Below are 23,551 nucleotides of genomic sequence, written 5' to 3'. Positions count from 1 at the left end.
AGTCTGCTCTGGCCTTTTTTGTAGAGGGAGTCAGAGTTGACAGACCAGTCCAGTTTGTTATCAAGGTGCACTCCAAGGTATTTATATGTCTGCACCACCTCAATGTCAGCCCCTGCAGCGTTGACCGGCTGAAGGGGGAGCTTGGACCTGCCAAAGTTAACCACCATCTCTTTAGTCTTAGTTGTGTTCAGGATGAGACAGTTCTCTTCACTCCAGGCACAAAAGGAGCTGGTCAAGTTCCTGTATTCCTCCTCCAGCCCGTTCCTTACACATGCCACAATCGCTTTTAGATGGCCTCCCCTTTATTCTTAGACTGTGGCCCCTGGTTCTGGACTCCCCCAACATTGGGACCATTTTTCCTGCATCTAGTTTATCCAGTCCTTTTATAGTTTTATACGTTTCTATAAGAATCCCTCTCATCCTTCTAAATTTCAGTGAATACAAGCCCTGTCTTTCCAATCTTTCCTCATAAGACAGTCCCGGATTAACCTCATGAACCTATGCTGCACTGCCTCAATAGCAAGGATGTCCTTCCTCAAATTAGGAGACCAAAACTGCACACAATACTCAGATGTGGTCTCACCACGGCCTTGTACAACTGCAGAAGGACCTCTTTATTCCTATACTCAAATCCTCTCATTATGAAGGCCAATATGCGATTAGCTTTCTTCACTGCCTGCATTACCTGCATGTTTACATTCAGTGACTGGTGTACAAGGCCACCCAGGTCTCGTGCACTTCCCTTTTTCTAATCTGACACCATTGAGATAATAATCTGCCTTCTTGATCTTGCCGCCAAAGTGGATAACCTCACATTTATCAACATTATATTGCATCTGCCATGCATCACTCACTCAACCTGTCCAAATCACCCTACAACCTCCTAGCATCCTCTTCGCAGTTCACACTGCCACCCAGCTTTGTGTCATCTGCAAATTGGCTAGTGTTACTTTTAATCCCATCATCTAAATCATTAATATATATTGTAAATAGTTGCAGCCCCTGTGTGGCGCTTTCATGCCCACATTGGTTCTGCATACAGCCTGTTACCGCTGGCAACTCATCAGCAGCCTCACAAGAAGGTCCAGCCACAAGAGCTCAATAACAACTCTAAGGTCAGACGCACTAATTGGCCTTATCTACACACGGGTTATGATTGGTGAGAATGTAGGTAAAAGGGGCAGGTATGTCGATCGATTACCACGAACTATGCAGCTACTCAGGCCAACACTGACACCGCGAACACCTGCTGCCGCCCTCCAACGCTGCACACATGTTTTGGTCCAACACGGCACTGTCTGCCAACCTCTTCAGCAAGCATACGATGGCCCTTACAAAGTCATCCAACGCCTACCCAAATGTCTTGTGATCTATTGGAACGGAAAAACTGACACCGTATCTATCGACCGGTTAAAGCCAGCATACAATAGACAATAGGTGCAGGAGTAGGCCATTTGGCCCTTTGAGCCAGCACTGCCATTCAATGTGATCATGGCTGATCATCCACAATCAGTACCCCGTTCCTGCCTTCTCCCCATATCTCCTGATTTCGCTATCTTTAAGAGCCCTATCTAGCTCTCTCTTGAAAGTATCCAGAGAACTGACCTCCACCGCCCTCTGAATGTGAACCATACGTCGTGAACCAACCGACTACCTCACCCACAGAACCGATGAAGTCACAAGACCCCAACACTTCCTGTCAAAGACCTCCCACACTGCAGTACCAAACAAGATCAGGCCGTAAAATCAATCCGCCAGACGGGGCAGGACCAAGCCAGGCAGTCACCACCTTGTATGACTCAGTGGCTGAGGGGGGATCTGTGGCACCTTCACATCCACGCTGGTTTGCATACAACCTGTCACCGCTGGCAGGTCCAGCCACAAGAGCTCAATAACAACCCCAAGGTCAGATGCACTACATTGGTGAGAATGTAGGTAAAATGGGCATCTGGAATAAACGTGACACAAAGTGTCGTTTGTTCTTTGCTTTCAGTAGATTCTACACCAGCACTGAGCCATTCTGACAGGAACAGTGGCGAGTGGAGTGCCGCAAGTTAGATTTAGCTCTTTGGGCTAAGGGAAACAAGGGACATGGGGTAAAAGCCAGAACGGGGTATTGATTTTGGATGATCAGCCATAATCAGATTGAATGGCGGTGCTGGCTCGAAGGGCCGACTCCTAGACCTATTTTCGATGTTGTAATTATATTTCTCAAAATACTTCTCGGATATGAAGTTATAGAGACTTATATACATGAGAATTTAACAAGTTTTCTGTCAGGTAAATGTTCACTTCTGAACTTCTTTCTCATTCAATTCTCTCATTCAAAGCAGTTTAATAAGTCTGTCTAGCACTTCAAACATCCTGTCAATAACGGGTAGCAAGATAATGTTTACAATCTGTCCACCTATTAATTCTCTAACTTTGTTTCAAAATGAGTCAGTAGTGAGGTCATGAAAGCTGCAGCACAAATGCCAACACGCTTTCTTTCTTTCAGTACATCAATCAAACACCTTTTTTTTACACCATCCCTCATTTTCAGAGAGTACTCAGGTACTATTATTCTGCCTTGAAAAGCAAAAATAACTGCAGATGCTGAAAATCTAAAACAAAAATAGGAAATATTGTACATGCTCAGTAAGTCAAGAGGCATCTTTTGTGAGAGAAACGGAATTATGTGCATGTTGTTTATCTTTCATCAGAACTAGCTGTCAGAGATCACGTAATGAACACCAAATGCAAAACACTAAATGGGAAGGATTGCAAGCATGATTCACTGTACCTTTTCAAGTTCATATTAATGCTGTAGTCTCTTCTGCATTGGATAAGCCAAATGCAAACTGGCTGGCTACTTTTCAGAACACCTCATTCAGACTGCGAGTGACTCTGCTTCCATTTGCCTGTCACCTAAGTCCCCATCTCTCTCCCATTCTGAAACGGCCTTGGGCCAAATACACAGCACTGATGATTACTTCCCACCCTCCCCATCCCCAAAGAATAGCATCTCTTCACCTGACAAGGCATTTACTGCCCTCTGGACTTAAGACTGAAGACAACCATTTCAAATAACTAGCTTCTTCAGTTTGTATCAGCTCTGGCTAGTTTTGATGAAACTCTACTCTCTACACAAATGTAGTCCAGTGAGATGACTTTCCATTTTCCTGTATTTTTATTTCATGATCCTGTACTGCTTTCTCCTGTTCTCAAATACTAAATTCATTAGATATGTATCTGATGCAAGCAACATGCCAGAAATCATAATGGACCTGGCTACTCATACAATTGAGGGACAGCCATGATGTGTATCGGGTCTATCTCAAGATTCCAATGCAGGAAGAATAGGTCACGTCAATCAGGAGCATGACACTCAAAATAAATGGCACTGCTACATATTCCTGCAATTACATCAGAATCTAAAAGGATGCACTAGAATCACACTGTTTCATTACCAACACTGCAGTTACATATTTGCTATACATATATGCTGAATGATATTAGATTTGAAAGCGATTTAACAATTATAATAAACAGGGGATTTATGCCAAGAATTGAAAATAAATCAAAGATAGGCACAAAAGATAACTCAGCAGGTCAGGCTGTATCTCTGGAGAAGAGGAATAGGAGACGTTTCGGGACGAGATCCTTCTTCAGACTGAGAGTCAGGTGAAAGTGAAAGAGAGATATGGAAATTAAGCACTGTAGATAGGATATTACTTGAATATATGGAAATTATATGGACATACATGTTGATGCAGCGGACAAATATTCATGGAAAGAAAAGAAGGTCAGTGTTCCTTTGACTCTACATCACCAGTGGCTGGTGTACTTGAAATGTTTGGCATCTTTCATTGATCCTGCTCTTCTCTCAGCCTTGAAAATTCCCAAGGGAAAATTCATAGCTGCTCTCTATCAGCTTTTGTGTAAAAATATTGCACTGTGGAAATTGCTACAAAAGAATCATGAGATAACAGGGAGGAAAAAAAAATAATAATCTGAAAGATTTCCAGACAATATGAAAGATATTTTTTCTGAACGCTTTAAACTTCATTCATAACTCAGCACAAAGCGCTGAAGGTCTAGTTTATATTGGAAGACAATCAAAGCAGCACTAAGTTAGACCTTATAGAAACGAGGTTAATGTGTTACTTATGACCAGCCATATACCATACACCTGGACATTTTTTGTAATAGATTGGAATTTACGGAATAAGATTAGGGCAGGTGAAAATAGGTGGCAAACTAGTGTAATAGATAAGGAGGTCATTTTCTGTTTGGTTAAGTTTATCATGTATAATAATGCATGACATATCTGGAATATCTATCTTAATGTGCTTCAAAAGATATACATATTTTTCACATTCACAAATTGTACCCTTTATGAAATGTTATTATGTTCAATGAGAAGATAACACTAGGTTATGGCCTTGATTTGGTGTAGGACAAATTATGGTTTATTATTGTAAAGGATGCCCCATCATGTCTATAGGTATGTCTTCCAATTACATGGTTACTCACAGAATTATGAGAGTTAGTGAAGTCTAACAAAGTCTTGTTGGCATGTCACTGCCTATCAATGGAAATTAATGTCTTTGGTTTATTTTCAAATTGATAAGGGTTCTGCTTCCTCTCTTAATCGTGACAAAGAATACTGTTCAGTACTGTACAGCCACAGCCCTTCTCACCACTGAAAGCATCTATATGAGGTGGCATCTGTCATCAAGGATTCCACCATTCCCCCCCCCATCTTCAAACCACGTAAGCCCCTTTTCTCACTGCTACTGACGGACAGGAGATACAGAAGTCTGAAGTCTCACAGCACCAGGTTCAGGGATATCCCTAATCTTAACTCGGCGAAAGAACACTATGGACCATATGCACTATGGTTCGCTTGCACCTCCTCCAACCTCATCTACCGTATCTGTTGTTCAAGATGTGGACTCTTATACATTGGCGAGACCAAACGCAGACTGGGCGATCATTTCGCGGAACACCTTCGCTCAGCCCGATTGAACCAACCTGATCTCTCGGTTGCTGGACACTTTAATTCTCCTTCCCATTCCTGCACAAACCTTTCTGTCCTCGGTCTCCTCCATTGTCAGAGTGAAGCTAAACGCAAATTGGAGAACAGCATCTCATATTTCGCTAGGGCAGCTTACAGCCCAGTGGTATGATTATTGATTTCTCTCACTTCAGGTAGCCCCGGCATTCCCTCTCTCTCTATCCCTCCCCCACCCAACTCGCACTAGCTTCTCATTTTCACACTACAAACAGGTTACAATGGCCTGTTTCCTTTATCAACGTTACTTTTTTGCATATCTTACATTCATTGTTCTTTATCTGTCCACATCACCGTCTATATCTCTTGTTTCCCTTATCCCTAACCAGTCTGAAGAAGGATCTCTACCCGAAATGTCGCCCATTCCTGCTCTCCAGAGATACTGCCTGTCCCACTGAGTTACTCCAGCTTTTTTGTGTCTATCTTCGGTTTAAACCAGCATCTGCAGTTCTTTCTTCCACACTACGGACCACCTCTTGCACTGCCATGGACTGTTTTTTTCTAATTGTGTATTGCACTAAGGTCTTGTACTGCAGAATTGAAGTGTGTGATTAATATATAAATTTGTTTTACTGTGTTGTCTGAGATTATGTCCTGTGATGCTGCTACAAGAAAAAATGTAATTGTACTTGTACCTCTCCGTACTTGTGCATATTACAATGAACTCAACGAATTGACTTACGAAGGCTTAGTCTTACATTACTGCCACATGTTGTTTACAGGCCTTACATCTGGAAAAGAATTTATTTTGAAAAACTGACACCAAAGCTGAATACTGTTTGAAGTCACTGTGCATATCTGGAAGACCACATTGTGTGCCTGGTGGGCCCAGAATCAAACTGACTATGTATGAGAACATTGGAGAGAAGGCTTGAACAACGTGAAAAAAATGTACTACATGAAAGAATGTCAAGGCTTTTAAATGGCTTTAAGATGAAAAGCCAGCTAGAGAGCATTTTAGTATTGCAACAATGTTTCTCTGAAGAAAATATAGTCACCGTGGGTTTGGAAAGAACAGGGAAATCTTTGCCGAATGACAACATTTATCATAAATTGAAATTGTCAAGATGAAGCTTGAATGGCATGCATAATACAAGCAGTCTTTCAACAAGCAGTCAGAATGGTGTTTATCTTATAACGCTGTTTTTAAGTTAAAAACAAAATTAAGAATCAGTGAGTTCTCAAATCAAATGTTATACATGATTGAAGCCCGCTGTTTGGGTAATATATTTGCTGTTGAAGGGATTTAAAGCCAGCTACAATACTGTTTCAAAAGATGTTTGAGTAAAGAGAAGTATGGAGCAGCGAACGACTGGAAAAGCACAGTAATCTGAAGTCTCCATAGAAGGACATGTTGCCCCCAAATAACAGCTCCACATAGGCAGGCAGTGCATGGATGGAGGAAGAGCTGTTTTGATCTCTACGGCATATCTGAATCATTAGGGTAGCATTTGGATTCATGATTGCATAGCAAAACCAAAAGGACCTTCTGGCATTTGCTACCCGATATTTTCATATGTTCAGCATTGTTTTTCTCTCCTTCCATCATATGCACAAACCTTGAGATAGATATATTAGATAAATATATTTGCAATCCTGATCTCAGCAAGCAGTAAATCAAAAGAGATAGAAAGAGAAAGTGAAGGTTAGATTTGAGCTGATTTTCCAGGTCAGGCCAAGAACCAGGAACTCATGTTCTTCCTACTTAACCTCTGCATGTGTCACTTGCCACCTCATAACCTTTTGACAGCCATTTTATGTAATATTTGAAAAAAATTAAAGGAGCCAAGTTCAGACAAACGTTACTGCATATTTTATATAGGGTACCACTTACAACTGTTTTTTTACTATCTTGTATCACACAAGTCTTGCACCTCCAGTTTCACATGAGATGTAATCATCTGGAAAGAATCCAATAGTGATAGATTTGATAATCGTGGATTTGTGCACCCCTTATCACAGATGTCAGAGTTATTGTCTGGGAAGTGAATATTCATTTTATCTTCCTCCTTGTAATATCTTAAATTGATGTACATTGTACATTGCTGGAGTGCAAAGCTTATAAGGTCATAAGATCATATGGTAGTAGTAGAATTAGGCCATTCAGCCCATCAAGTCTACTCCGCCATTCAATCATGGCTATCTCTATCTCTCCCTCCTAGTCCCATTCTCCTTATGGGTAACAAGGAAATGGCAGAAGAGTTGAACAGGTACTTCGGATCTGTCTTCACTGAGGGAGACACAAACAATCTCCCAGATGTACTGGAGGACAGAAGAACTAAGGGGATAGAGGAACTGAAAGAAATTTTCATTAGGCGAGAAATAGTATTGGGTAGGCTAATGGGACTGAAGGATGATAAATCCCCTGGGCCGGATGGTCTGCATCCCAGGGTCCTCGGGGAGGTGGCTCTAGAAATAGTGGACGCATTGGTGATCATTTACCAATGTTCAATAGATTCAGAATAAGTTTCTGTGGATTGGAGGATAGCTAATGTTATCCCACTTTTCAAGAAAGGAGCGAGAGAGAAAACGGGGAATTACAGACCAGTTAGCCAGTTCGGTGGTGGGAAAGATGCTGGAGTCAATTATTAAAGAGGTAATAATGGGGCATTTGGATAGCAGTAAAAGGATTAGTCCAAGTCAACATGGATTTATGAAAGGGAAATCGTGCTTGACTAATCTTCTGGAGTTTTTGAGGATGTGACAAGTAAAATGGATGAAGGGGAGCCAGTGGATGTAGTGTATCTAGACTTTCAGAAAGCCTTTGATAAGGTCCAGCACAGGAGACTGGTGACTAAAATTAGAGCACATGGTATTGGGGGTAGGGTGTTGACGTGGATAGAAAATTGGTTGGCAGACAGGAAGCAAAGAGTAGAAGTGAACGGGTCCTTTTTCAGATTGGCAGGCAGTGGCGAGTGGAGTGCCGCAAGGCTCGATGTTGGGGCCACAACTGTTTACCATATATATTAATGATTTGGAAGAGGGAATTAGGAGCAACACTAGCAAGTTTGCGGATGACACAAAGCTGGGTGGCAGTGAGAACTGTGAAGAGGATGTTAGGAGGTTGCAGGGTGACCTGGACAGGTTGAGTGAGTGGGCAGTTGCGTGGCAGATGCAGTATAATATAGATAAATGTGAGGTTATCCACTTTGGCGGCAAAAACAAGGGGCAGATTATTATCTCAATGGGGTTAGGTTAGGTAAGGGGGAGGTGCAACGAGACCTGGGTGTCCTTGTACACCAGTCACTGAAAGTTGGCATGCAGGTACAGCAGGCAGTGAAGAAAGCTAATGGAATGTTGGCCTTCATAACAAGAGGATTTCAGTATAGGAGTAAAGAGATTCTTTTGCAGTTGTATAGGGCTCTGGTAAGACCACATCTGGAGTATTGTGTACAGTTTTGGTCTCCTAATTTGAGGAAGGACATCCTTGTGATTGAGGCAGTGTAGCGAAGGTTCATGAGATTGATCCTTGGGATGGCGGGACTGTCATATGAGGAAAGATTGAAAAAACTAGGCTTGTATTCACTGGAGTTTAGAAGGATTAGGTTTAGAAGGATCTTATAGAAACATATAAAATTATAAAAGGACTGGACAAGCTAGATGCAGGAAAATGTTTCCCAATGTTGGGCAAGTCCAGAACCAGGGCCACAGTCTTGAAATAAAGGGGAGGCCATTTAAGACTGAGGTGAGAAAAAACGTTTTCACCCAGAGTTGTGAATTTGTGGAATTCCCTGGAACAGAGGGCAGTGGAGGCCAAATCACTGGATGGATTTAAGAGAGAGTTAGATAGAGCTCTAGGGGCTAGTGGAATCAAGGGATATGGGGAGAAGGCAGGCACGGGTTATTGATTGGAGATGATCAGCCATGATCACAATGAATAGCGGTGCTGGCTCGAAGGGCGAATGCACTCCTCCTGCACCTATTTTCTATGTTTCTTAACTCACTTATCACCAAGGAATTTGGCAGGCTTCATGGGCTATTTTGTTGCTCATATTTATTTCAACATCTTTGTTATTGCACTTAAATGTTCTACTACGACTACTTTGAATACTTTAGATATTTTAACACTGACAGACTTGCTGTTTTGCATGCTGCAATGTATCTAAACCCTGGAGCTGTCTCCCCAAATTTCCTGCTTTGCTTCTTTTCCTTCTATTTTTAATTGTCCTAAAACACTTCACTTTTTTTTTTACTTGATCCTGATTCAAAATTCCTAATCTCTCCTTCACGGTCTCCAGTTTTTTACAGGGACAATGCAAAATTTTAAACATCTATTGTCTGAATGAGAAGCATTACTTTTTGAATATAAATTGCAATGTATCTTTATCCGAGTGCCAGGTACTTGGGGTGTATTTCCTACTTAAAACATTGAAAGTGACTTCAGATATAAAACTGGGAATGCCAGCAACACTAAACAAATAAGGCAGTATCAATGGAGGCAGCAATAGAGTAAATATGTTTGAATGAACATCTTTCATCATAAGTAAGAATACCTGTTTACACCTGCCGATTCAGATGAAAGATGAGTTCTTTTTTTTCTCCACTGATTTGCCTGACAAGTCGAGTATTTCCATTATTTTTTATTTTTATTTATTTTAGACTTCTGGCATCTCTGTGTTTTACTTAAGCAAATTTCAGAAATTATTTTAGGCAAATAAAATTAGCAGATTGAATTTATTATCTACACTTAGGCAAAACCACTTGGCCCACTTCTACCAAATTCCAGGATGCCCATCACCTAAAATTCCATTGAGACAAAATGCTGGAGTAACTCAGCAGGTCAGGCAACATCTCTGAAGAAAATGGATGTTACGTTTCAGGTCAGGGCTCATTTTCTCCAGAGATGATGCCTGACCTGCTGAGTTACCCCAACATTTTGTGTCTGTCTTTGGTATAAAACAGCATCTTTTTATTACCTAAAAATCCATCTTTATTATCCTTTGCATAAATGCACCCTAATCCATTTATTTCTTCCTTTTCCAGTTAGCTACATGTGTTATAAACAATCATCTTGCATATTTGACTGCAGATAAAATAAGAACTACATTTGCATTCATGAAACATGTTTTTATACTGAAACTAAATCAATATCACAAAGTTCGTTAGAAAATGACAGGAAAATCCTATAAATCTCCATTTTGTTTTCTCGGGAGCCATGGAACTGTGGCTGAAATGTGTTTTTGTAAATTTGTCCCTATTTATTCAGTGACCAGTAGGGAAATATCTTTCCATTTTTATGTTGCTATATACTTTGTCTATTCTACTAGAAGTTCCAAGACATAATAATATTACAGAATCACAAAACCCACGAATCACGAGTTCTTGGGGTAAACAAGCATGGAATAACTCCATTAGTTAATGCAAGACAAATATTTTTCATAACTTTGCAAAATTTGAAAATGCATTTACAGATCCTCTACTTTCTGTACTTCTGGGATTTGGAGCAAGATTTATACTTTGATAAACAACAAAATGTAATCTTCAGCAGCAGAATTCACTAACTTCCTCCTAGACTGGAAGAAGTGTTCCTCCTTGGCTGGAAGAAGGAGGGAACCAGACAGTACATGCTTTCCTTGACGGAAACATTGCTTAAAACAAAGAAAGGAAAATAAATTTATGTCCATATGTGCGCCCCTCACTTTGCATCTGTGTGTACTTAACGAAACGCATACCTATTTGTGTTTCTCTGAACTGATGCCCACTCGTGCACATTAGTTCAGGGACAAACACATAGGTATCTGTTCAGTCAATTAAATAAGGGTAGAAGGTTGGGTGCATACACATTTCTGTCCCTGTTAAGCAAACTCATGCTTGCGCACCAAAACATATGCCTGTGTTGGTGCACTTGACATTCTGCCAGCGTGTAGGGGCTCGAACGCATGCCCAATTATGCATGTGGTCTCAAAATGTCCATATTCAAACTCGTCTCTGGGCACATTCAAATCTATTCCTGAATATGCACGTGACCGTATACCTGTGTGCACTTGAACTTGCGCCTGTGTATATATGACCTTTTGTCTGTGTATATATTAACTTGTGCCTATGTGCAGGTGATCTTGTGCTTGTACGAACATGACCATCTGCCTGTGTGCCCATGAACTTGATCCTGTGTGCACATGACCTTATGCCTATGAGTAAATGACCGTGCGCCTGTGCATACACGACCTTGCCTGTGTGCACACATGGACATGCTTGCGTTTACATACCCAAACTTATGCTTGTATTTCCCAACTTCATCTTTTCCGGATGCAGGCTCCAATTGTTTCCTTCTGACTGATGTCAAGAAGTGCATAGGCATGAATTGGAGCTATGGCTGACAAGCTAAATGGACTCTGGATGAGAACCTCTAAAAAAATCAGAGTTGAAGGTAGGAACAATTTTTTTGTGGAGGAAAACCTTGTGGTTAGCAATTATATAATCTACAAGGTTTTAGTGATATTAATTAGTAGATTAACACTAACCTGGATTATGATCTTAACTTTTTAAGATCACTTGAAATTCAGATCAGCTCAACGGTTTAATACATTAACCAAAAAGCCAAGTCAAGTCAAGTATCCTTTATTGTCATTCAGACTTTTCAGTGTGAACGAAATTTCGTGCCTTGCAGTCAATAACATAGAATAAAATAACAAAACACACAATAAACACAGATTTAACATCCACCACAGTGAGTCCACCAGGCACCTCCTCACTGTGATGGAAGGCAAAAGTCTTAAAGTTCTTGTCTCTTCCCTCCTTGTTCTCTCTCTGCGCTGAGGCGATTCAGGCCTCCGATGTTGTGACCCCGCCGGGTGATGGTAAGCTCCGAGCTCCGCGAACGGGCCGGTTCAAACTCCGCGGCCCGGGGCGGACGAAGCTGCCGAAGCTGCCGCCCTCCAGTCCAGCGGACGAAGCTGTTGTTGCAGGAGCTCTGGAAAAACAGGTCACCAACCTGTGGCCTGCGAGCTCCCGATGATGTCGTCCACTGGGCCCACGGCCGAGCCTCCGAGGCTCTGAAGTCCGGTCGCCGCCGCAACAGCCCCGAAGTCGGGTCGCCGCCGCCGCAACATCACCACAGCCCCGAAGTCTGCCAGCCTCGCATTGGTAAGTCCGGGCTGGCTCTGCCTCCGGAGCCTCGAGGTCGGTCCCAGTTGGAGGCTGCCAGCTCCGCCATTAGGCTTCAGCGCAGACGGAGACAGAGACGGGGGATACGACAAGAAAAGGTCGCATCCCCCCCAAAGGAAGAGACCAAAAACATGTTTCTCCCACCCCCCCCACACATACACAACCTAAATAAACTAAAATGAACTAAAACAGGACAAAAGAAAACAAAAACAAAAAGAAAAAACAAACGGACTGCAGGCGAGCCGCAGCTGCTAGGGCAGCGTCGCCACTTCCACAAAAAGCAGCAGATTTGAAGAGTGAGATTTAGCTCTTAGGGCTAAATGAATCAAGGGATATGGGGAAATAGCAGGAATGGGGTACTGATTTTAGATGATCAGCCATGATCATGTTGAATGGCGTTGCTGGCTTGAAGGGCCGAATGGTCTACTCCTGCACCTATTTTTCTGTTTCTATATTGAAAACAGCACCTTACTACACACAGTGACAATCTGATCCTTACCAGGAAAGGCTTGGATAGAGTGGATGTGGAAAGGATGTTTCCACTAGTGGGAAAGTCTAGGACTAGAGGTCATAGCCTCAGAATTAAAGGACGTTCCTTTAGGAAGAAGATGAGGAAATTTTATTTGGTCAGAGGGTGGTGAATCTGTGGAATTCTTTGCCACAGAAGGCTGTGGAGACCAAGTCGGTAGATATTTTTAAGGCAGCAATAGTTTCTTGATTAGTACAGGTGTCAGAGGTTATGGGGATAAGGCAGGTGAATGGGGTTAGGAGGGAGAGGTAGATCAGCCATGATTAAATGGTGGAGACTTGATGGGCCGAATTACCTAATTCTACTCCTATCCCTTATGACCTTATGATTTCATAGCAGTTCTTTGCTCTGTGATAGGAATGTAAGAGGCAAATGTGGTCAAAATGTTGGTGCTTCTGCTTTTATTATGAAGCTGTTCTGGTTGGGTCTAAAGGTGTAGGAAGGAACTGCAGATGCTGGTTGGGTCTAATCTACACTACTTGACTTGAAATGAGCAATCAAAATTATGATTCCCAGCATCATAAACTCAATTTTAAATCACAAATTTATTAAGTATTGCTGTGAATTAAATAATTACAAAAATGTTATAAATCTGAAGTTCTTGTGTCTTTTTTTATGACAAGGGAATACCTTTGGTAAAGAATAGTTCACACCAACAAATATAAATCATGTAACTATATTAAATGTTATTTCAAATAAATGATTTTATTCCAATGTTTTTACTGAAGCAGAACAGTATGCCACCATAATAAATATTTTACTTTGTGATATATTCCAGGTTTACTTTAGGTTTGATCTGACTTGATAATACAGAACTGAAACAATGACACACAGAAAGAAACACCACCAATAATGCAGGGCTTATTTCTGGACAACTTGTAGTTTGAGTTGTTGGATAATCAATCAAACAAGGCTGTTGGACTAAAGTATATAAATGGGTCAAAGGACTAACATGTCTGTCTTACAGATACTTTGAGGTATGAGACTTTTACCTTACTCCTAAAAATGTAAGTGATTATACCTTGCACATTGAGTGATTTCAGAATTTAAATTTACATGACTCTATCAAGATGGCATTGAAGTTAGTGCAGCTGGTTAGAAGATAGGGAAGAGTCATGGATTGTTGGGTCATTAGTGTTGTTTTTCAAAACTAGAACATAAAGATATCAGATTGAATCCTGTACTCCAGAGTGCGGATTTGTAAGTTTATTAGGTTATAGAAAGTGTCCCTCGTGTAGGACAGTGCTAATGTACCGGTGATCACTGAGCTTTTCATTTCACTGCACATCTCGTATGTGTATGTGACGAATAAACTTGACGACTTGACTTGACTTGGTCGGTGTGGATGGTGGGCCGAAGGGCCTGTTTTCAATCTGTATCTCAAAAGTTTAAAGTAAAGTGAATGTTTTCCAGTTCATTCACAGCCGCAATGTGGCGCAGCGGGTAGAGCTGCTGCCTTGTGGCGCCAGAGCAGGGATGTAGTTGAGGCTTTATAAGGCACTGGTCAGATCACATTTGGAGTATTATGAGCAGTTTTGGGCCCTATATCTGAGGAGGGATGTGCTGCTGTTGGAGAGGGAAGGAGTTAACGAGAATGATCCCGAGATGATTGGGTTAACGTATGATGAGTCTTTGACAGCACAGGGCCTGTACTTACTGGAGTTTGGAAGGATGAAGGGTCACCTCATTGAAACCTACTGAATAGTGAAAGAATTCAGGACCAGAGGGCACAGCCTCAGAAAAGGACCTTTAGAAAGAAGATGATGAGAAATTTCTTCAGCCAGTGGCTGGTGAATCTGTGGAATTCATTGACACAGATGGCAGTGGAAGACAAGTCTTTGGGTATTTTTAAAACGGGTGATCGCTGGTCAGTGTGGACTCGATGGGCCGAAGGGCCTGTTTCCATGCTGAATCTCTAAACTAAACTAAAAAGAGAAAGGATTGCAGAATCTCTTGAAAAGGTGACTTGGTACAAATAATGACATTGCTTGTTGACTGGATGATTTTAATAATTATCATACAGCCACAACAACTGGCACCCTGGGGTCATGGGTTGGAAAATCTGGGGAATCAGTAGATGTATATGATTTAAAAAAAAACATTTTTATCAGGGCTGCCAACTCTCACGCTTTGAGCGTGACACTCACGCATTTCAACCAATTCTCACGCCCTCACGCTGAAGACAGAATTCTCACGCTGACAGGCTGTCTTCAGTCCCTGCACAGCAAAGATCCTATAGCTCCGCTATTGCACAGTTTGTCTCTGCGCCGCATGACAGCGATCTGCACGGATTGGGGAAGCGCGTCGGTCCCGGGCAGCGGGTGTCAGCGTTTTTGTGCACCGTCTGCGAGCGCTGCGCTTCCGGCTGTCGCGGCAACCTCGCTCCCTCCCTCCCTCCCTTCTGCCCTTCAACTCACACGGCACTGCCAACGCCGCCAATCCACGCTACACCGTGCCTGCCAGACTCCCCATTGGGCGGGGAAAGAGAGAGAGAGAAAGAAAAAAAGGGAGGGATGGAGGCAAAGAGAGACAGGGGGAGGGAATGTAGTAAGGGGATGAAGGAAGGGAAGGAGAAAGAGGAATCGTGAGGGAAGAGAGGGAGGGTGAGGAAAGAGAGGGAGGGGAGGAAAGAGAGGGAGGGGGAGGAAAGAGGGATGGATGGGGGGGAGGAAAGAGGGAGGAGGGAGGAAAAAGGGAGGGACGGGGAGGATGGAGGGGGGGAAGGAAAGGTGTTTGTGTGTCTCTCTTTCCCTGTGTGTGTCTCCTTGTGTGTGTGTGTGTGCCTCCCTGTGTGTGTCTCCCTGTGTGTGTGTGTGTGCCTCCCTGTGTGTGTCTCCCTGTGTGTGTGTGCGTGTCTCTGTGTGTCTCCCTGTGTGTGTGTGTGTGTCTGTCTCCCCGTGTGTGTGTGTGTCTCCCTGTGTGTGTGTGTCTGTGTCTCCCTGTATGTGTGTGTGTGTATCCCTGTGTGTGTGTCCCTGTGTGTGTGTGTCTGTGTCTCCCTGTGTGTGTGTATCCCTGTATGTGTGTGTCTCCCCGTGTGTGTGTCTGTCTGTCTCCCTGTGTGTGTGGGACTGTCTGTCTCCCTGTGTGTGTGTGTGTGTCTGTCTCCCTGTGTGTGTGTGTGTGTGTGTCTGTCTCCCTGTGTATGTGTGTTTGTCTCCCTGTGTGTGTGTGTGTGTGTGTGTGTGTGTGTCTGTCTGTCTCTGTGTGTGTGTGTGTGTCTGTCTCCTTGTGTGTGTGTGTCTGTCTCCCTGTGTGTGTGTGTGTCTTCCTTTGTGTATGTGTCTCCCTGTGCGTCTGTTGTCACATCCTGGCCTTAGACAGGGCTGCCAACTCTCACGCTTTGAGCGTGAGAGTCACGCATTTCAGCCAATTCTCACGCTGATGACAGAATTCTCACGCTGTCTTCAGTTCCTGCACAGTTTGTCTTTTTGCGCCATGTTACAATGATCTGTGCAGTCTGGGAAGCGCGTCAGTTGGCGGCTGTGAGTGATGTTGCATCTCTTCTCTTCTCTTCTTTCTTGGTTGGATGTGCAGCCGCCGACAACATGAAGCAGCCGGAGATAAAACTAACCAGGTGAATCGGTTGTAAAACATGGGGAGAACCATAATGAGGCCAAACATCTAGGACAGGGTTCGGCAACCTACGGCACACGGGCTGAATCTGACCCGTAACCCGAAAAACCACGTTTTATTTCCAATTCGTTTTCACAGGGTCGGGGCAGGCGAGCCGACCTGAGAACTGCAGCCAGTCCCTGGGACGCGAGCTGATCTGGGAACGGCAGCCAGTCCCTGGGCACGCAGAATGCCAACTTAATCATTATGGACAAATTGGGCCAGCCACGTACATGTTGTATAACTCTGACTCTATGAAGATCTGAATGGGCTTAGAATGACCATTTAAGCAAAATTGCCCCCACTTTCCCCATTTTGATTCTTGAGATTAATATCCCTTTGCTCTGTTAACAGCGTTAAAGTACTTATGAGGTAGAGTCAGGAAAGGGAACATGTTATTTCTTTTTAGTTTGCTTTAATTTGTTAGTTGATTGTTTGTTGAGTGCCATCATTTCTGAAATGGTCTTAAAGTAACTTCTGTTATAAAGCAGTAATAAGTGATTTTTATCCAAACAATTGGAACTTGCATAAAATGTTTGCATTATTAGCAGGACTGCCAACTCTCACGCATTGAACGTGAGACTCACGCATTTCACAAAATTTTCATGCTCTCACGCTGATCACAAAATTTCTCATGCTCAAATATCTGCGGGTGCTGAAAGTTCAAAATAAAGCAAAATTTGTTTTAGAGGTGAGTAAAAACCATGAGGGGAATATCAGGTGAATGCATAGTCTTTTTCCCAGGATATATGATTCAAGCACTAGGGGGGATTTGTTTAAAGCAGGGCTATCAAACTACCAGCACCAACCCCCCTCCCCCTTCCTCCCTGAGGCACACACCTCCCACTTTCACCTCCGGCGGCTCTATGTCCGTCGAGTTTTAACCCCGGCCCGGAGCCAGAAGCGGACCGGGTGAGTGCCGCCTCCGGAGCCTACTATGGGAGGGGGAACATCCCCTCCCACACCCTCCCCCCCTCGATCGCTACGCTCCCTCGCAATTTCTCACTCTCAATTCTCACCCAATGTTGGCAGCCCTGTTTTTATTGTAGCAAAGTTGGAGAAGGGTAGCAGAATTATTTATTTTGAAGATATAGAAAAGTAGTTTCAATAAATGTGGTGGCCTAGATTTCACATTTATTGCAGCATTCACTGCAGTGCTCAGTGAAAGCTGCCGACAAAGACTTAGTGAACGTGGCATGGATTTCCCCTTTGATAATGCAAGGTGCTGTCAGGCTTCAAATGCAGCAGGTGTCTGACATGCTGTGATAACATCAAGCAGGCTGAGCACCTGTTCATAATGAAAGGTTTTTATTGCCAGCAGACTAAAAATCTCTAATTGTTAAATACATTTAAAATATCTAATACAATGGAGGAACATGCAAATAAAAGTATGTTAGAAATTGTAAGTTTTATTGACGTAAATCATACAATGGCGAAATGTTTAAATAATGATTCCATTTAGTAATATAAAAAAACACAAACAAAAACAAATTGCTGGAGTAATTCAGTGGGTCAGCCAGTGCTTGTGGAGGACATGAACGGGTGAGACCTTCTTCAACCTAAGGAAGGGTCCCGATCCTAAACTTCACATATCATTGTCCTACAGAAATGCTGCCTGACCTGCTGAGTTACTCCAGCACTTTGTATTTGTTTTTGTTAACCAGCATCAACAGTTCCTTGTGTCTCCATTCATAAATATAGGTTCCTTTGGCCAGCATGGAATCTCAAATTATGTGGATCAGAAATATTCTACATTTTCAAGGATTTCAAGGGGTGTGAAAAAAGTTGGTTCTTATGAACATATGCGGGGATATGGATCATGTGCAAACAGATGAGATTAGTTCATCTTGACATCATCTTTGGCACTGACATTGTGGGGCAAAGTACCTATTCATGTGCTGTATGCTCTAGGTTCTAATTCAGCAATTTCTGCAGGAACTTCAACAGCACATCGAGAATGAATAGTATATAATTGAGAACAATTCTGGATTTCCAGATGCTTGAGCATACTCCAGAAGAAGCTGTTAATTTGATGGTGTAATGACATGAATGCTGAAAAAATTGCTTACATTAAAATCATAAGAAGCACATACCGTTCTTACAATTTACCTCCAGTTTGGTACTTAGTTTAAATATTCAGATGGAGGCAACAGAGTAAAATAGTCTCCATAGTAATGTTCTTAATTGAAAGAGATTATTGAGTGTCCTTATACCTTGCCTATATTATAGAAAGTTTTCCGAATAATGCACTCTCACCTGGTTAGTGTGTGTGTGTGATGCCGCAGGCTGCCACCCCCCCCCCCCCCCCCCCCCCCCGCAACCGCGCGTTGAGTGGACGGGACCCAATAGGTTCCACTTGGTCTAGTAATGCATAAATACTCATTTATACTCTGCTTACCTGCCTGTCTACTTCTGGTAGTAAAATCAGGAGCTGTTGTTGAAAATGATGTGGTAGAGAGGCAAACGTGTGCTTATTTATTAAAGCTCGCAGATTGGTGTTCACCAGGATAGAGCCTGGTGTCTCAACGTCGATTTGCTCTCCTCTTGTCCGTTTGAGCTGTCCTGTTTAAAGATACACAAGGATGTAATTCCAAATGGCCAACTACACCACATTTGTTGTAACAAGTTATGGATCATTAGCTGGAGCTATGGGCATATGGACCTGTGCAATGTTATAATTTAATCACCTTAAGTAAAGACAAATACCCTTCTGAGAAGTTATTTGGCTATTCCACTTGTCCTTCAGTGAAGAAGCAGGAAGGATTTTGAAGATCAGTGAAAAATACAAGAATGGTATTGTGTGATCCGGGAGGTAATGCACTCCTTCTGATATTTATTTTGGGCTTCTGTGATTTTCTGACGTGCTTTAGGCTTACTGCGGATCCCAGGACCATCTCCTCCCCCTTTCTTTCACTCAAAATTCACGTTTCCCATTCAACTCACAGTCTGCACTATCAGTTGGTGATTGATGGCCTTCAAGAAAAGTGAAGTAATCAAACTGGTTAATAACTAAATAACTAAACGGGCTACAGAATTCTCACAGCTCCTAAACCCAGAAAGTAGAAAGCACAGATTATAAGTAACCCATTAATATTTTGCAAGCAAAAAAAATACAGACTGAGGATGGCAAATGGATGAAGGCAAACATTTCATAATATAAATAAGACAAAAATCAAAAGCCTCACAAACAGCAGCACAATTTGGTCATATGGCTCACTAAGCCTTCCCCATCCCTTGCAAAGAACAAGGTTGAGCTGCTCAAGCACAATTCTACTGCCTGAATCTATATCCTTTGATTCCCCTTTGTGGTCCAAAATTCTATTCCATCCTCCCTGAATACATTCAGTGACGTAGGGTAGGAAATTCCAGGATTCATGACCTTCTCAAGGATGAGATTTCAACTCATCTCCAATGGCTCAGCTCCCCTGTGATGTTGTACCTAGTGGTTTTAAATTCCATCAAGCTGCAGAAGCACGTGTATAAAATTATATCTGCTTTATCATTTAATTTAAGAGATATAAATATATTTAACAATTTCTTAATGTTTTATATTTTAATCTTTTTAATATTTTAAAATGCAGATAATGTTAACGTTATTTAATTTTTAATAGTTTTTGAACATTTGCAAACATCAGGGATAGTCAGTCTGCTTAAGCATCAATGCTTGAGTGGCTGGGGAGCCTAAACCAGCTTTCAAGCAATTCTAAGGAGAGGACCTGTCAGCTTTGATTAGGAAAGCCCGGTACTGCAATGGGCCTTGTAAATGAGTTGGCACCCAGCTCACTGGAAGAAGATTGTGTCAGGGGACATTGTAGGCAGTTGACTGGAGTTTGGCCAACGGACTAGTTAAAAACAGGTAAATAATGTGTAAAGAGTTAAGTAGAAAAGTGAAAAGGATTAGACGACTGAAGTGATAGTAACTAGAGACAGGCAAAAGCATAGTTAATTATTAAATCTAAAAATGAAAGATAGATTGAAAGATAGGGGGCGCCGCCCTGTACGGATATGGCTGCCCAGCCTGCAGCTGTCCGTTATTTCATCTCTTTTTTTAATTTTTAGTTAGTTGAGTTTTTGTTTTCGGAGTTCCAGCCTTTTTTATGTGGGGGTGGCGGGGGGGGGGTGGCGAAGGGGGAAACTGCTTTTCAGGGTCCCTACCTGGTTGGAGAGGCGGCTTTTCTCCGGGCTGCACCGTCGACCCGTCCTCGCGGCCTACCAGCGGGCCTGGAGCGGCGTTTACTGAGGGGACCGCCCAGACCCTCGACTTCGGCGGCGACGCAGCGCTGGAGCGCTATCGCGGAACAGAGCGGGCGATGCCTTGCCCGGGTCGCTGCGCTGGAGCTCCGGAATGCTGAGACCACAGGTGAACATCGCGGAGCTGCGGGACTGTGGAGCGGCCAGCTGCGTGCGGCCAGCTGCGGGCGGCGGCGCTGAATTTTAACATCGGGAGCCTGGGATCTCTCGGCGAGATCACCAGTGGTGGAGCTCCGTCCAGCACGGCCTGTTGGCTTCGGAAGTCGCGGTCTCCGGTAAGGAAGCGGCTGTTCCAGGCATCCCAAGCCGCTGAGAGGGTTCTACCAACGCTGGAGCACCATCACCCGGAGAAGAAGGGCCTGTAACATTGGTCCCCGTAGCGGCGACTGCGGAGGCCTCAATAGGCTCGACTATGGGTGGACATGGGGATGGGGACTGGACTTTGTGCCTTCCCTCACAGTGGGAACCATTGTGGGGAGATGTTTTTATGCTTATTGTTAAATTCTTTAATGTTGTGTCTTATCTTTATCTGTGTGCTGCATGGCAAAGTCAAATTTCACTACACCAATTGGTGTATGTGATAATAAATGTCCTTTGTATCCTTTGTAGATACAGCATTGAAACAGGCCCTTTCAACCACTGAGTCCACGTCAACCATACATCATCCGTTCACATTAGGTCTAGGTTATCTCACTGTCCCATCCACTCCCTTCACACCAGAGGAAATTTGCAGAGGCCAATTAATTTACAAACATGCACAATTTGTGATATAGTAGGAAACTGGAGCACCCAGTGGAAACACATGAGGTCATGGGGAAAACGTGCAAACTCCACACAGTCAGCATCACAAGTCAGGATTGAACCTGGGTCTCTAGAACTGTAAGGCAGCAGCTCGACCAGCTGTGCCACTGTGTTGGCCAAAATTTAAAAAAAAAAACCTTTCTTGGCATACAAAATGAATGGTACTTATTTAGTCTATTTCCCAAAATATTTAAGGTAATCCCAAGGTTTCACTTATCTCTATTGGAGTCATCGAGTCACACAGCATGGAAAGAGGCTCTTTGGCCAAACTTGGCCATGCTGCCCAAGACGTCCCATCACCACTAGTCCCACCTAACTGCGTTTGGCCCATATCCTTCTCAACCTTTTCTATCCATGTACTTGTCCAAATGCCTCAACTATCTCCTCTGGCAGGTCATTCCACATTCCCATCACCCTTTGTGTGAAAAAGGTTGCCTCTCAGGTTCTTAGTAAATCTTTCCCCTCTCACCTTAAACCTATGTCTTATGATGGTGGCTTGTTTGTTTTCTCCAGAGATGATCTGACCGATCTACTGGGTGCATACAATATTTTCTGTCGGTATATCATGTCTGCACAGACTGTGTTTAGAGATACAGAGTGGAAACAGGCCCTTCGACCCACGCCGACCATCGATCACCCATATACTAGTTCCATGTTATCTCACTTTCATAACCTACACAGAAGGGACAATTTACAGAAGCTAATTAACCTATAAACCTGAGCTTCTTTGGAATGTGGGAAGAAACCGAAGCTCCTGAAGAAAACCCATGAGGTCACAGGGTGAATGTACAAACTCCGTACAGACAGCACCCGTAGTTAGGATCGAACCTGGGTCTCTGGTACTCTGAGGCAGCTGCTCTACCCTGCACCACTGTGCTACCCCAGTGCTTTTTGCTTTTGTTACATTCCATATTCATATTGCTTTTATTATTATCTGTTAAATCCAACTGTAAGCTATGTGATAGAACCAAAAGATAGCCCCATCTATAGTTTTGATGCTACTAATAATCCAGTAAAATCACTGACAAGAAATGAATGAAAATTTACCATTATTACCACATATTCTGACAAATACTTATTTCATATCATTGCACATTATTGTCAGACTTTGAGGCAGAGTATTTCACATGCTCTATCACCAAGCTGTCATGGCCCCAGGCTGACTTCATCATAGCAGCAGCCTGGCATCGTAGGATTCAGAGCACATGATTTTTTTATAAGACTGCATAGCAACCAAATCTGTAACCATGTTATGAGGGGCGCAGGAGAAGTAATCACAAGCCTGATGAAATGCATTTGAAAGAACAGTGGAATAATTATTAGTCTGCTATAATAAACAGATTTTCAGTTTAGTAGTGTACAATCAGTTATTTGGTAGATGTTCATTTGGAAGAACTATTAATAGCTGTCTTAAGTGTCTTAAAAATTGCTCCTAAGGATCTAACTGGTGTAAATAGTGCAAGTGGTGACGGTTAAAATAGGAGGTGTAGTTAAAACATTCTCAATGCATTTTCACACCTGCCATCTCAACTGGATTCAGTTATCTGTTCCAGGCAGTTAGGGGCTTGGCCTCAATGGATTAACTGGCGACCAAATGTCACATCATTACCCTGATTCCATTTTAACTTTGAATCGGGAATGCTGGTGTAGCAAACCTAACCTCTGATACTGTCCCAGTATCCTTGGATACCTGACCTTACACATGGACCAACTCCTGTCTCCCGCATTGTTCTAGTGTTTTCGTTGAGAGTTAGCTCTGCATTACTGAGTTTGAAGGATTTTAATGACCCAGACGCCAGATACAGTCATTCTTTATTAATTGTTCAGCACTCCCGAGGATCATAATATTTGTGGCATATGTCCTACCCTTGACGCTCCCCAAAATGCATCATTCGACATTTAGGATTAAATTTCACCTGCTTTTGTCCTGCGCAACTATCCAACTTATTTATGTCTCGTTGTGCAGCGGGGACTCCGGGAGTCCAGCCAAGAAAGAGTCGAAAGCAAAGTTATGAGAACAAAATGTGTTATTATTACTGTCACCGTGCTGCTTCCAACTCCAAATCCGTGACCGGGCGTTACCCAACCTTAAATACCTAGGGTCATACCCCATGACCAAACGCCTCCCACTCTGAGACGGTCAACTCCTCCCTCCTGAGCCGAGGGTTCGCTATGCCCATGGCTAGCCACCAGGT

The 23,551-nt window shown here is 43.0% G+C and overlaps 1 protein-coding gene across 2 annotated transcripts in view; it reads right to left on the bottom strand.

Annotated features, from left to right (window-relative positions):
• asxl3 (ASXL transcriptional regulator 3) overlaps positions 1 to 23,551 on the bottom strand; it is a 214,448-nt gene that overhangs the window by 36,369 nt on the left and 154,528 nt on the right. For both annotated transcript variants that reach the window (XM_033019677.1, XM_033019678.1), the window contains exon 9: positions 18,703 to 18,866. In XM_033019677.1, coding sequence (XP_032875568.1) covers positions 18,703 to 18,866 — 164 coding nt within the window. The remainder of the gene's footprint in view (positions 1 to 18,702; positions 18,867 to 23,551) is intronic.

Source organism: Amblyraja radiata, chromosome 4, assembly GCF_010909765.2.
Source record: "Amblyraja radiata isolate CabotCenter1 chromosome 4, sAmbRad1.1.pri, whole genome shotgun sequence".
NCBI lineage: Eukaryota > Metazoa > Chordata > Chondrichthyes > Rajiformes > Rajidae > Amblyraja > Amblyraja radiata.
The sequence above is the reverse complement of the archived record's forward strand: the minus strand, read 5'-3'. Positions and strand labels throughout refer to the sequence as shown.